The sequence below is a fragment of the Hypanus sabinus genome, chromosome 5 (assembly GCF_030144855.1).
Source record: "Hypanus sabinus isolate sHypSab1 chromosome 5, sHypSab1.hap1, whole genome shotgun sequence".
In the NCBI taxonomy this organism is placed as follows: domain Eukaryota; kingdom Metazoa; phylum Chordata; class Chondrichthyes; order Myliobatiformes; family Dasyatidae; genus Hypanus; species Hypanus sabinus.
In genome coordinates this window covers 99,339,052-99,351,684 of record NC_082710.1, presented here as the reverse complement: position 1 = coordinate 99,351,684, position 12,633 = coordinate 99,339,052, and the positions used below count along the sequence as shown (strand labels likewise).

Below are 12,633 nucleotides of genomic sequence, written 5' to 3'. Positions count from 1 at the left end.
TAGATGGGCCAAAGACCCTGTAGCAGGGCTGTACTTTCCTATGACTCTTAAAATCTTCACGTATTTGTGTCTAAGCAATGAGAACCAATTAGAAGAAAAAATCATTTGATGTATGACTCCTCCTGGAGTTGGCAGCCATTGATTGTAAACTTTGAAAATGAAACTATGATAGTCTCTTTACCATTTTACCAGCTAATCCAATTTTCTTAAAAAATGCAGACGTCAGGATCAAGGGGCTGATGCTAATGTGATTAAATCATAGCAGAAAACAGGTGCTGGCATAGAATGGCTCACAGCTGGTAGACTTGAGCTGTTATGTTTCCCAGTTAACCCATTTTAATCACGAGACCATCTGCAGATGTTAGAAATCCAGTGTAATACACACAAAATGCTGGAGGAACTCAGCAGGTCAGGCAGCATCTGCAGAAGTGAAAAAAAAAGCAGTCGATGTTTCCTGCCAAGGCCCTTCTTCAGGACCCATTTTAAGAAAGGTTCCTAGCCTTATAATTTTTTTTTCAGTACTTTTGAAGTCTGAAATAAATAAAATGTGAAATTTATAGGAAAAGGACAGGACACTCAGCCATGCAGTTATATCACCATTTCATTTAATCAGCCATTGATGTTTATGTAAACAAAGCATTTTGGTCTCTAATGCCTATATTGGAGCTATTTGATTTTCTTGTCTTTAACCTTGTATATCAAAGTCCTTCAAGTGTTATGAAAATTTGTGTATCTACTACTGATTCAGGCAGTATGGTCCAGCCACCACTGGGTTAAAAAAAAACTTGCCCTTCCTATACCTGTCCTTAACATAAATTATCTAAATTGTTATCATCTTATTTATGAAGGAACATGATGCTGTTTTTTCATTGTCTTGTCCTGTTATAATTTTATACATTTCAATTAAACATCTCACCCAAAGAAACATTTCTTTGTCGCAAAGAAAATCATCTCAGCCTTGTCATTCTGTACGCTAAACTATAATTCTGCAGCTATAACAAATCTCCCCAACCTGCTCTAAAGATATATTCTTCCTGTGGTGTGGTAAAAATGGTTGTACATAGCACTTATATATACCTGGTGTTTTATACAATTCATTCTTCAAATAGACCTCTTCCCCATTTTTATTGGATTATATTGCCAAATGGGTCACAAACTGATTGAAGAATTTAAAAGGGGCTACACCTAATTATACTCATGCGTCCAGTTTAACTGGCGGAATCAAATCCATTCAACACAATACAGAGCGATCAAACTGGAAGCAGTTTTGCACATATCTTCTGTCACCATTCCCAGTTGCATTATGAACACCAAGACGTAGAAGAAGAAAATTAATTTATTCACAGGAAAGGAAGTTAAAATGTTGGGTATTATTCATTCTGGGGAAGGGAAAAATCTGATAGATGCCAATTAAATAAATAAATCACAAGAATGTACTGTGTGTCCTTTGACTGACTGATTGACAACTACCATACGCCCCTAAAATCACTCCTCCACCCATCCAATCCCCCTACAACTGATAATTGCTGTTATTTACTTTTTTTTAATGGAGTTCTTTGACAAGGCCGTGCCAACCTTTGCCTCCCCAGAAGAGGAGAATGTTGTGTTAATTTCCATTAGTCTGCTGCTCATCACTTGGAGATCTGGGATCATCCAGTAATTTCAGACTTGGCTTGCCGTTGTCCCAGTTGCCAACCATTTCATGGATGGGGGCAAAAAATAGCTTAGACTAAAGTTTGAATTTATTTGAAGTTACATTTTCACATCCTGGCAATTTCTTCATAATTCATTTTAACAAGTATTTTTATCAATATAATGTAATTGCAAGGTAAAGTGACAGTGCAGTAAAATTGTGTTGGTGCAAGATTGCTTCATTATTACAAGAAAGTTTGAATCTTTCAAGGAGAAATTAATCTAATGCTTGCCTCTGCTTTTATATCATGTTCTAATTGTCTTCCTTCAATGTACAATGCATTGAAAATCTACTGGGACAGCAATAGATTCTGCAGCTGCTGGAAATCCAGAACAACACTCACAAAATGCTGGAGGAACTCAGTAGAAATTTAGAAAAGAAATCTTGGTGCCCTCAGAGGGCTGTGAGCATTTGGAACTCTTTTCCTCGAGGAGTCATGGTAGAAGATACTTAGAAAGAAAATTAAGCCATAAGTAAAAAGCTTCTTAATAAGCAAGGAGATTGAAGATTCCCAGAGAAGCAAGAATATGGAGTAAAGAGTCTACAGTAATATCAGCTAAGACTTTATTGAATCATCAAGCAAGATCAAGAGGCAGAGTGATCAAATCTTATTAGTAAGTCAAATGATTGATTGTACAGTATGTATATCTACACATGAAAGTGAGGTCAGGGAGGCTCAAGAGTGCATCTTCGGGCTCAGTTGTTTGCTAGGAAGATACGACTTTCTGTGCTGTAATGTGTAAACAATAACATTTGGCACTTACATCCCATTCTCCAAATGAAGCACAGATGAAACCTGTATTTCATTGTCCTTTAACAAGCATATTGAAATGAACTTCTAAGTCCATGTTTTTAAATTATGCCTTTACAGTAAACATGAACATTCGGTGCCTAACCCCTACAACCCCTGCTAAAATATATATATATATATAATTTCATGAGATGTATATCTTCAAAGTTCAAAGTAATTTTATTTATCAAAGTACATATACGTCACCACATACAATGCTGAGATTCATTTTCTTGCAGGCATTCAAAATAAATACATACAAGAAGCACAATAGAATCAATGAAAGACCACACCTAGCAGGCCAGACAACAGCCAATGTTCAAGAAAAACAACAAACTATACAAATACAAAAAGTAGTAATAATGATGATGATGATAATAATAATAACTAAATAAGCAATAAATATTGAGACCACGAGATGAAGAGTTCTTGAAAGTGAGTCCATAGTTTGTGATAACATCCCAGTAATGGGGCAAGTGAAGTTAGCCTCTTTGGTTCAAGAACCTGGTACTTGAGGGGTAATAATTGTTTCTGACCCTGGTGGTGTGGGTCCTGAAACTCTTGTATCTTCTTCCTGATGGCAGCAGCAAGAAGAGAGCAATGCCTGGATGGTGGGGATGATGGTATTTTCCTGTGATGGTGCTGTATGGTGGGGAAGGCAATGCCCATGATGGACTGGGCGGTATCCACTAGTTTTTGTAGGACTTTCTGCTAAAGTGGATTGATATTTCCATACCAGGCAATGATGCAGCCATATACTCTCCTCCACATATCTATAGAAGTTTGTCAAAGTTTTCAATATCATGCCGAATCTTTGCAAACTTCTTAGAAAGACAAGGCGCTGCCATGCTTCCATATAACCATATAACAATTACAGCACGGAAATAGGCCATCTTGGCCCTTCTAGACCGTGCCAAATGCTTACTCTCACCTAGTCCCACTGGCCTGCACTCAGCCCATAACCCTCCATTCTTTTCCTGTCCATATACCTATCCAATTTTACTTTAAATGACAATACCGAACCTGCCTCTACCACTTCTACTGGAAGCTCGTTCCATGCAGCTACCACTCTCTGAGTAAAGAAATTCCCCCTCATGTTACCCTTAAACTTTTGCCCCCTAACTCTCAACTGATGTTCCCTTGTTTGAATCTCTCCTACTCTCAATGGAAAAAGCTTATCCACGTCAACTCTATTTATCCCCCTCATAATTTTAAATACCTCTATCAAGTCCCCCCTCAACCTTCTACGCTCCAAAGAATAAAGACGTAACTTGTTCAACCTTTCTCTGTAACTTAGGTGCTGAAACCCAGGTAACATTCTAGTAAATCTCCTCTGTACTCTCTCTATTTTGTTGACATTGTAGTGTCATTCCTTTGTAGTGGTTTACGTGTTGGACCCAGGAATGGTCTTCTGAAACAGAGGAATTTAAAGTTGCTGATTCCTCCACCTCTGATCCACCGATGAGCACTGATCGTAGGCACTGGGTTTCTTCCTCCTGAATTCAACAATCAGGTCTTCTGGCGCAATTCATTTAAAGAACTCTAGAACCTGCCTCAGTTATTAAAAGTTTTAAAGGTTTGTTTCTGACCAGGTTACACTTTCAATGTTGTTTGTTTCCAAGTTCTAAAGTGGGTTAAATGGAATCTACAGAATGCCCTCTACTGTCAACAGTATATATATATTGATGGAGTTAATTTTGTCCTACTTACTCCTATTTTTGAATTGACTTGCTCCAGGCCTTAAGGTTACTGTTGTGTTTTCCATTCTGAGTAAGTCACTGAAAAAAATGAAAAGGAAAAAGAGATTCAGAATGTTTTAGAAAGTCATTGTGTGGACTTACAAAGTGGCTGACTGTAATTTCATTGCTATTGGTCACGCACTCCATAAAGACCCACACACACACCAAACATTGTGCATTTTAACCTTTGTATTGAATCCCCGTCCCCAGTAAAAATGATGAGGTTAAATATTAAACGCCTGCAGTGAAAGGACACCTGTATTTGCTGGTCACATTATGCACAAACTGAAAAATGCTTTACAGCTGGCCAAATTAGCATAATTAAATCCACATCAATTAGAAAAGCTCCATCAGCCTATTCCGGCCTTCTCATGCAGATAGTGGCATTTGTCTAAGGTGATAAATAACAAAGACTTTCAGAGTTGAAGACTTCATAGTTGAAAAGAAGAGTAATAGGATTTGTATATTGTCCTGATGTTTCACCTTAAAGCTAGTGGAAGTGATTAGCACAAAGCACACCATTGAAAGAGGTACAGTTGCATTTTGCATTCCAATTACGGTGGTACACAGGAGTCAGCATTGCAGATGTGCATTTTACAACGTGCCTCTGTTGCAATTACTCTTTTATCCACAAATAACGAGGATAAACAAAAGCCTGGCTTTGTGACTTTGGCCCTCCTTTGCACAGGGAAGCCCTGATGACCCTGCGATCATAACAAGACTTCACTGTGTGATGCTTGCAAGTAAATTCCTCCAGATGAGAAGTGACATGGGGTTCAAGGGTTAATTTGTGTAACAGGCAAATTTGCATACAAATGAACAATGATGAAATTTCTGTTCTCCTAAATTTTCAATGTCAGTGACATCAAACAGCAGACAGCACTCCCTTGCTGTTCATGGAATATTCATTACTTGTGAAATAGGAGCATCTTGTTAGGTATTAATCTAAAACTTAAAGTCATTGGCTTAATTTGTTAAACTTTATCACTTGCAACACTTGCCAATCCTGTTTTAACTACTCTTTGTCACACTCTGTGTGTACTTATACTCCGTCACATAGGGCTAATAAATTCCATAAGATTAGGGTGCCTGAATCTGATCCCTAAGGAACTGTCATTCATTTCACAAAGTCATTGATAAATGGAAATACCCTGTATTTGTTCTTTACCACTGGGGTACAATCATTTATCAGGGCTTGAAGCAGCAGTTTGGAAATGATAACAATTCTTTGAAATGAAATTATTTGTGAGTGTTCTCTCACGTGTATGTTTCTTGTAATAGAGTTGTATTTTATAGAAAAACAAAATATATTTTCACATGTGTGAATTCAGAATGCAAATTTTAAGACTCGGAGGAAGTTCTTCGTAAACAAATCTGCCACTTTTAGTACAAACACGAGAATATCTGCAGGTGCTGGAAATCGAAGGCAAAGACACGTAACGCTAGAAGAAGTCTGAAGGCTATGCAGGCGTCTATGGAAAAGAGTTGACAGTCGACGTTTCAGGCCAAGATTCATCCTTGACCCAAAACATCAACTGTTTACTCTTTTCCATAGATGCTCCCTGACCAGCAGGGTCTGTGTCTTTTGCTACTTTTAGCAGGTCATTCATGTACACACCTAGTTCAAACTGTGTTCATCTGAACCGTGTTTGCCAGCTTGTATTTATCTGTTGAGTCTGATGAAAATATATCATTGGAGATTTTATTTGAGGGATATATGTGTGTCGGTGGCCATTCCCACTTTTCCTTGAAAAAATTAAGTGAAACATCATCTTGAACTCCTGCAATTGTTCTGCAGGATTCTCCCCGCACTGCTGGATGTAGACTTCCAGAATTGGCAAAATGCAGTATTTGTAGGCAAAGATGGTTTTTAGCTTGGAGGAGAATCTGCAGTTCCCTGATGAGGCAGAATAGCTATCATGATTGTGTTAGTTGGGGAATCTGGCTTGAAGAGACAAATTGACACGACTGCTCCTATTTCTATATATTTTTTACTTTTATCCTTCTCTTTGACCAGTTTTATCTGGCTCATTGATGACATCATCTGTCAAATATCACTCAAGGCAATCCTCCTGATGCACAGCAAAGATTTGGCTCATTTGTCCATGTTTGAATGAAGTCTTGGCAGAATCCAAAGGGAACACCAACAAGATAATTATTGGTGTAACTACTTCTAGAAAGACCTTGCTGATAAGTGAATGCAGCATAATACTGGCAATTAGCTAAACTGGATTAGTTCTGCATTTAGTGGTGAGGACAAATTTGGACAAACTTCCACATCGTCAGGTACGATTCAATGAAATAAACTGAATGAAGGGTGCTGAAACTGCTAAGCTTTAGCTGCAGGTAGCTCTGATATGCAGCTCTTCAACAGTACACCAAGGATGTCGTCTGGCCTCCCGCCCTTTGCTCTGTGCAGTCCACACACTCTAAGCTCTTTCTTAATTTCATATGCAGGGAGTCAAAACTGGCACGGGCCTCCAGAAGAAGGTGAGTTGAACTCACCCACTTAGCAGTCTGGTCGAACATGGTTGCAGACACTTCTGCCTTAGCACCAAACACAATCCACTACAGGAACTCAGCAGGTCAAGCAGCAGCAATGGAAAAGAACAAACAGCCAACATTTCAATCCAAGACCCTTCTTGAGAAGAAAGGGGGAAGGTGCCAGAATAAAAAGGAGGAGGAGGGGAGAGAGGATAGCTGGAGGGTGATAGGTGAAGTTGGGCAGGTGAAAAAGGTCAAGGGCTGCAGAAGAAAGAATCTGATAGGAGATGAGAGTGAACCATAAGAGAAAGGGAAGAAGGAGGGACCCGGGGGAAGTAATAGGCAGCTGAGAAGAAATAAAAGGACAGAGTGGGGGATAGAAAAGTGGGGAGGGAATTTGTTTACTGGAAGGAGAAATCAAAATTCGTAACATCAGGTTGGAGGTTACCCACACAGATTGTAAGGTGTTGCTCCTCCATCCTGAGGATGGCCTCAGCTTGCCACAAGAGGAAGCCTTTTCTCGACGTGCTGAAACGGGAATAGGGATTTAAATGTTTGTCCACCAGGAAGTAGAAGGTGCTCGATGGAGCAGTCCTCCAGTCTATGACAGGTGTGAGCAATGTAGCGGAGGCTGCATCGAGAACACTGGGCACAGCAGACTCGCAGGTGAAGCGTTGCCTCACCAGGAAGGTGCCTTTGGGGCACCGAATGGAGGTGAGAGAGCAAGTGCGTGGGCAGATGTAGCACTTGCAGGGGTAAGTGTCTGGAGGGAGATTAGTGGGGAGGGACGAATACACAAGTAAATCATGGGGGGACAATCTCTGTGGAAAGTGGAGAGGTGGGGAGGTAAAGATACGTTTAGTGGTAGCTTCTACTTTATCCTTGATGCTCATATGCTGCACCCAACCATCACTGAGTGTGCAGATAACTTGAATCTTCATCGCCTAGAAGTTTGGTTAAATGTTGACCAAAACAAAGTACGATTGCAGAGCTTTAAAGTCATCCATACGTAATGGGATGATAGCTAGATATTTTCTACATGCCGTTGCTTCAGAACAGGGGTCCACAAGCTGGGGTCCACATTAATGGTAGGGGTCCACAGTATAAAAAATGCTGGGAACACCTGCAGTAGATCATGCATTTAGTGCTATGTTGCAACTTAACAGGTTACCATTACAAATGCAGCAGGCGTTACTAACTAGTGTTTAGGCAGTTTATTAATTAGGCAGTAAATATCAATGCACGTTTCTGCACAGGTTCATGTATGTCGTTTGAACAAGGAAACTCTTCACCTTTTTACAATCGCCTTCTGTACATGAAAACCCATTCAAGTGACAGATTAAAAAAGATATTATGAATTTCCTTTGGATGACACTGAATGAGGGGATTTAACTTAGTCAGTGTTTACACCTGTCTAATCTGATCTGAGTCAGTTTGATGCACAGATGGCTTTAGACTGGCACCAGGCTTGAAATATTGTAATCCCAGCATTTGATGGAAGGAGATCAGTCAGTGCCACTTAGATTGAAGTCGCGCAGCCCTCAACTATAAATTAACAAGGGATTTATACTGTCGTGTTGGCCAAACATGAAATGAATATACGTATTGCTCAGAGGTTTTGTTAACTTTAGTTTCATTGATAGTGGTCTATCTTTAAATGCAAAACTTACTGTTGAGATCGCACTTCAAAAGTATTAGTTTCCATTTTGTGTTTTCATTCAATTTGAACATTATTACAATCCAACTTGGTAAAGCACTGTCCTACTATTTGCCTTACACAGTCTTGGCTACTGATCTTGAAAACTGCTAGTTGATATGGTGAGAAATATAACCCTTTCTGGATTTTAAGACCTACTCAATTCAAGTGCCTTTTGCCCCCTTCTCAAATGCTCAGCCTAGAATTTTTCCGAAATTAAACTGCAGCTGTAGGTTTTCTGAATAATCCAGTGCACATGAGGATCAGAATCTAGTTATTCCTAAAGGCTCACCAAACCTCAGAATATATCAGACACCCAGGACTTAGGCAGAAAGACAAGCACAACTGATATTATTCCATGGCATGACTTAATGAAAATCAGAGAATTGTTCTTCTCTGAAATATGGAGAAAACCAGAAAAACGAATTCCAGTTCTCTCGAAATTCTAGTAATAAGGGGATGATTGATTTAGAAATTGGCTGCCTTCTTAGTACTGTACCTAAATCTTGCAATCATTATTTAAAGGAAGAAGAACATTTGTGTGGGAAGATGGGAGGGTAGAAATCCTCATCTACATGAAGGAATATTTTAACCATTTGAAATGCAGGATACATGTACTTAAATAGATTATATCACTTATAAATTTATAATAAAGCTCAACAGACCTTTAATTCTCTTCTGGGACACTCCCAAATATAAAATGCTCAGTATTTTCAATCTCAGCTCTACTGTGAAAATTTGTAATGGAATTAAAGCAATACCATGTAAAGCATAGAAAATTTGTTTAGTTTTTGTTAATACTTATGTTATCATGACAAAGTCTGGATTAATCAGTTGGGAACCTCAGTATATTCTGAGAATGAGATTTATACATAAAAAAAACATCTTTTGGTTGGAAATCCTACAGAAAGTAATGGGTACTACCCTGTCCACCACAGGCAAACCCATCGCATTAATGAGCACATCTACACAAAGCCTTGTTGCAGGAAAACACCATCCATCATCAGGGACCCTCTCCACGCAGTTCATGCTCTCTTCACGCTGCTGCCATTGGGAAGAAGATACAGGAGCCTCAGGACTCACGCCACCAGGTTCCGGAACAGTTATTACTCCTCCACCATCAGGCTCTTGAACCTAAGGGGATAACTTCACTCAACTTCAATTGAAATGTTCTCACAACCAATGGATTCTTTTGCAAGGACTCTTCACCTCCCGTCCTGGATATTTATTGCTTATTTATTTATGTATTATTATTTCTTCTTTTTGCATTTGCACAGTTTGTTGTCTCCTGCACTCTGGTTGAACTCCCCAGTTGGGCAGTCTTTCATTGATTCCGTTATAGATATTATTCGATAGATTTGTTGTGTATGCCCACAAGAAAATGAATCTTATGGTTGTATATGATGACATATATGTACTTTGATATTGATATTTACTTTGAGCTTTGCACATTGAACTTTCATTTACAGGTTGGCACTGACAATGTTGCAAATTATTGTCCACACCTAAATTCCACTGACCTGATGAGACTGTTACAAGTTGGCCTGGAATTAGATATTGACCAGACCACGTAAAAGCAACTGTATATCCTCCTTAAGTGATATTAGTGAACAAGGTGTTTTTTTAACACAACAATCTGGTGGTTTAATTGTTCTTGTTATTGAGATAAGCTTTTTTAAAAAAAAATTCTGATCTATTTAATTGTTTGAATTTAAATTCCTAGCTGCCATGATGGAATCAGAGTTTTGCCTCTGAAACAGTGGTCCATATCTCTGGCTGCCAGCCCACTAACTCTACTATGTATACATGACTATTAAGACCATAAGACATAGGAGCAGAATCGGGCCACTCAGCCCATCAAATCTGTTCTGCTATTCCATCATGGCTGCTCCATTCCCCTCTCAACCCCAACTCCGGTCTTCTCCCCATAACCTTTCATGCCCTGACTAATCAAGAACCTACTAATCTCTACCTTAGAGCAAGCATTTGCTTTGCGCCATTAACTATTTACCCTATTTATTAATGTCTTATAAGATGATTTAACCATGTGTTCAAGTTTGAGACAATGATTGACAAGGTGTGGGTCAAACATGGGCAAATGAGACCAGCTTAAACTGGCATCTTGCTCAGCATGGGCAAGATGGGCCAAATGGCCTGCTCCTCTGCTGTATGACTTTATGATAGTGATTGGTATATTGTACACAGTGCAGACACAGCATTTAATTACAAAAATATATTAATCAGAATCAGTTTTAATATTATCGGCATATGTCGTGAAATTTGTTGCTTTGCAGCATCAGTACAATGCCATCTATAATAATACAAAAATATCATGAACTACAGTAAATATATATATATATATATATATAGACACACACACACACACACACACACACACACACATAATGTGCAAATAAGTAGTGCAAAAAATAGAATAAAAAATTTGTGAGGTAGTATTCATGTCCATTCAGAAAATCAGATGACAGAGAGTAAGAAGCTGTTCCTGAATCATTGAGTGGGTGACGTCAGGCTTCTGTACCTCCTTCCTAATGGTGGCATTGAGAACAAGACATGACGCGGGTGATGGTGGTCCTTATTGATGGATGCCACCTTTTTGAGACCTCACTCCTTCAGGGTTTCCTGGATGCCTGGGAGCCTGGTGTCCATGATGGAGCTGAGTTCACAACTCACTGCACCTTATTTTAATCCAGTGCAGTAGCCTCACCTCCCTCCCCCACCATACCAGATGGTTATGCAGCCACCAATGTTGTGACAAATGGATTTTAACACAAGCAAATATAAGATCACATGCCTGGTATGAAACTCCTGGAACATGCACTCTCTTACAAGCTGTGTCATAACTAAGAGCGGACTGCCTGAGAAAATGATATGCTGAAAGCCTTCTTATAAAATAAGCATCCCTATTGACTCCTGGAAATCTTTGATCCATGATTGCTCAAAGTGGAGATGGAACACTTGGAACTGATCTGAAAACTTTAAGTCAGAAGGCCCCTGTAATTGTAGAAACACATCATCCACCGCTGAACCCTGAAGGCTGTTCCTACCCTAACTGTGGTAGAGTCTGTAAGTTTGATGTTGACCTTATGCATCATCTCAGAATCCACAGAACTGGAGTGGAAGCTAGTTGTTGTCACTGTATGTGATGAAAAGATAGAAATTGTGAAAGTCCCAAGAGGATGCCAAATTTATTTACATAGATTGTAAGAGTATTATGGAAAGATGAAATGATCAAAAAGGGGAAACTTCAGCTGTTGTTTTATATCTAGAATTGTGCCACAATGGACATCAGTAATTTATGTTAACCAAAGTTAGCAAGACTTACTTGCTTACTTGGGCCCTTAGCTCCTAAGTAGAGCATAGGCCATAGATGACCCCCGGTCTCCATTGTTCTCTGAAGTCGATGGTATGGTTGGAGGTCATCTGCACTTCTGCAATCCATTGCATCCACTGTACAGGGGATTGGCCTGCACAGTTTGACCAGAGCCCTGTTGGCCAACCTTACCCATTTCCACCTCCCACAATGGGGACATCGGGTTGGAGTTTGAGAGGCAAAGTCATCAAGAGGGAAGTGGTAAGGTTACATGAAATTAGAGGACAGATCACCCATGATTTGAATAACTGGCAGAATGGCCCATCTAGGCCAAATGAATAGTAAATGCAATGTTAAAAGTAAAACATTGTTCTGATAAGCCATTTATCTTATTTTGCCTAATAAAAGTGTTTTTAATCTTTCTTGTAAACTTTGCAATTGAAATTCATTTCTTTTTCCCATCCTCCCATGCTTTGGAGTTTCAACCCTTACCAGTTTTCCTGAGCCTTCCAGAAATTAAGGCAAAAGTTCCATGCTGTGAGCAATGTGGGAAAAAGATCCACATTTCAATAAGTAACTTTAACATATGAACATACACAGATGAAGGCTATTTGGCTCCTCCGACTCATCAACCATTTAATGCGATCACGCTCATCTCAACTCTGAAATCGCATCTACCTGGAATAATCATTCAACTTATGCTGGCCTTGTCCACAATGCCCATATTCTGTAAATACATTTTAAATAGTGTGTTTTTATTAGTTCTGTGGATGAGGCTGTTGCTCAACATGTTGACATCTATTACCCATTTTTAATTGTCTTTGATCTACGTGACCACTTCAGAGGGCAACCACGTCGCTGTAGTTCTGGGTTCTCGTGTAGATCAGAACAGGTATGAAT

General features: G+C 39.4%; 1 protein-coding gene across 1 annotated transcript in view; it reads left to right on the top strand.

Moving 5' to 3' along the window:
• The window catches only part of gtdc1 (glycosyltransferase-like domain containing 1), a 373,767-nt gene extending 361,537 nt beyond the window's left edge, over positions 1–12,230 (top strand). The window contains exon 12 of the mRNA XM_059970257.1: positions 9,341–12,230. Within this exon, the coding sequence (XP_059826240.1) occupies positions 9,341–9,358 (18 nt within the window). The 3' untranslated portion in view covers positions 9,359–12,230. The remainder of the gene's footprint in view (positions 1–9,340) is intronic.
• The last annotated feature ends 403 nt before the right edge of the window (positions 12,231–12,633 follow it).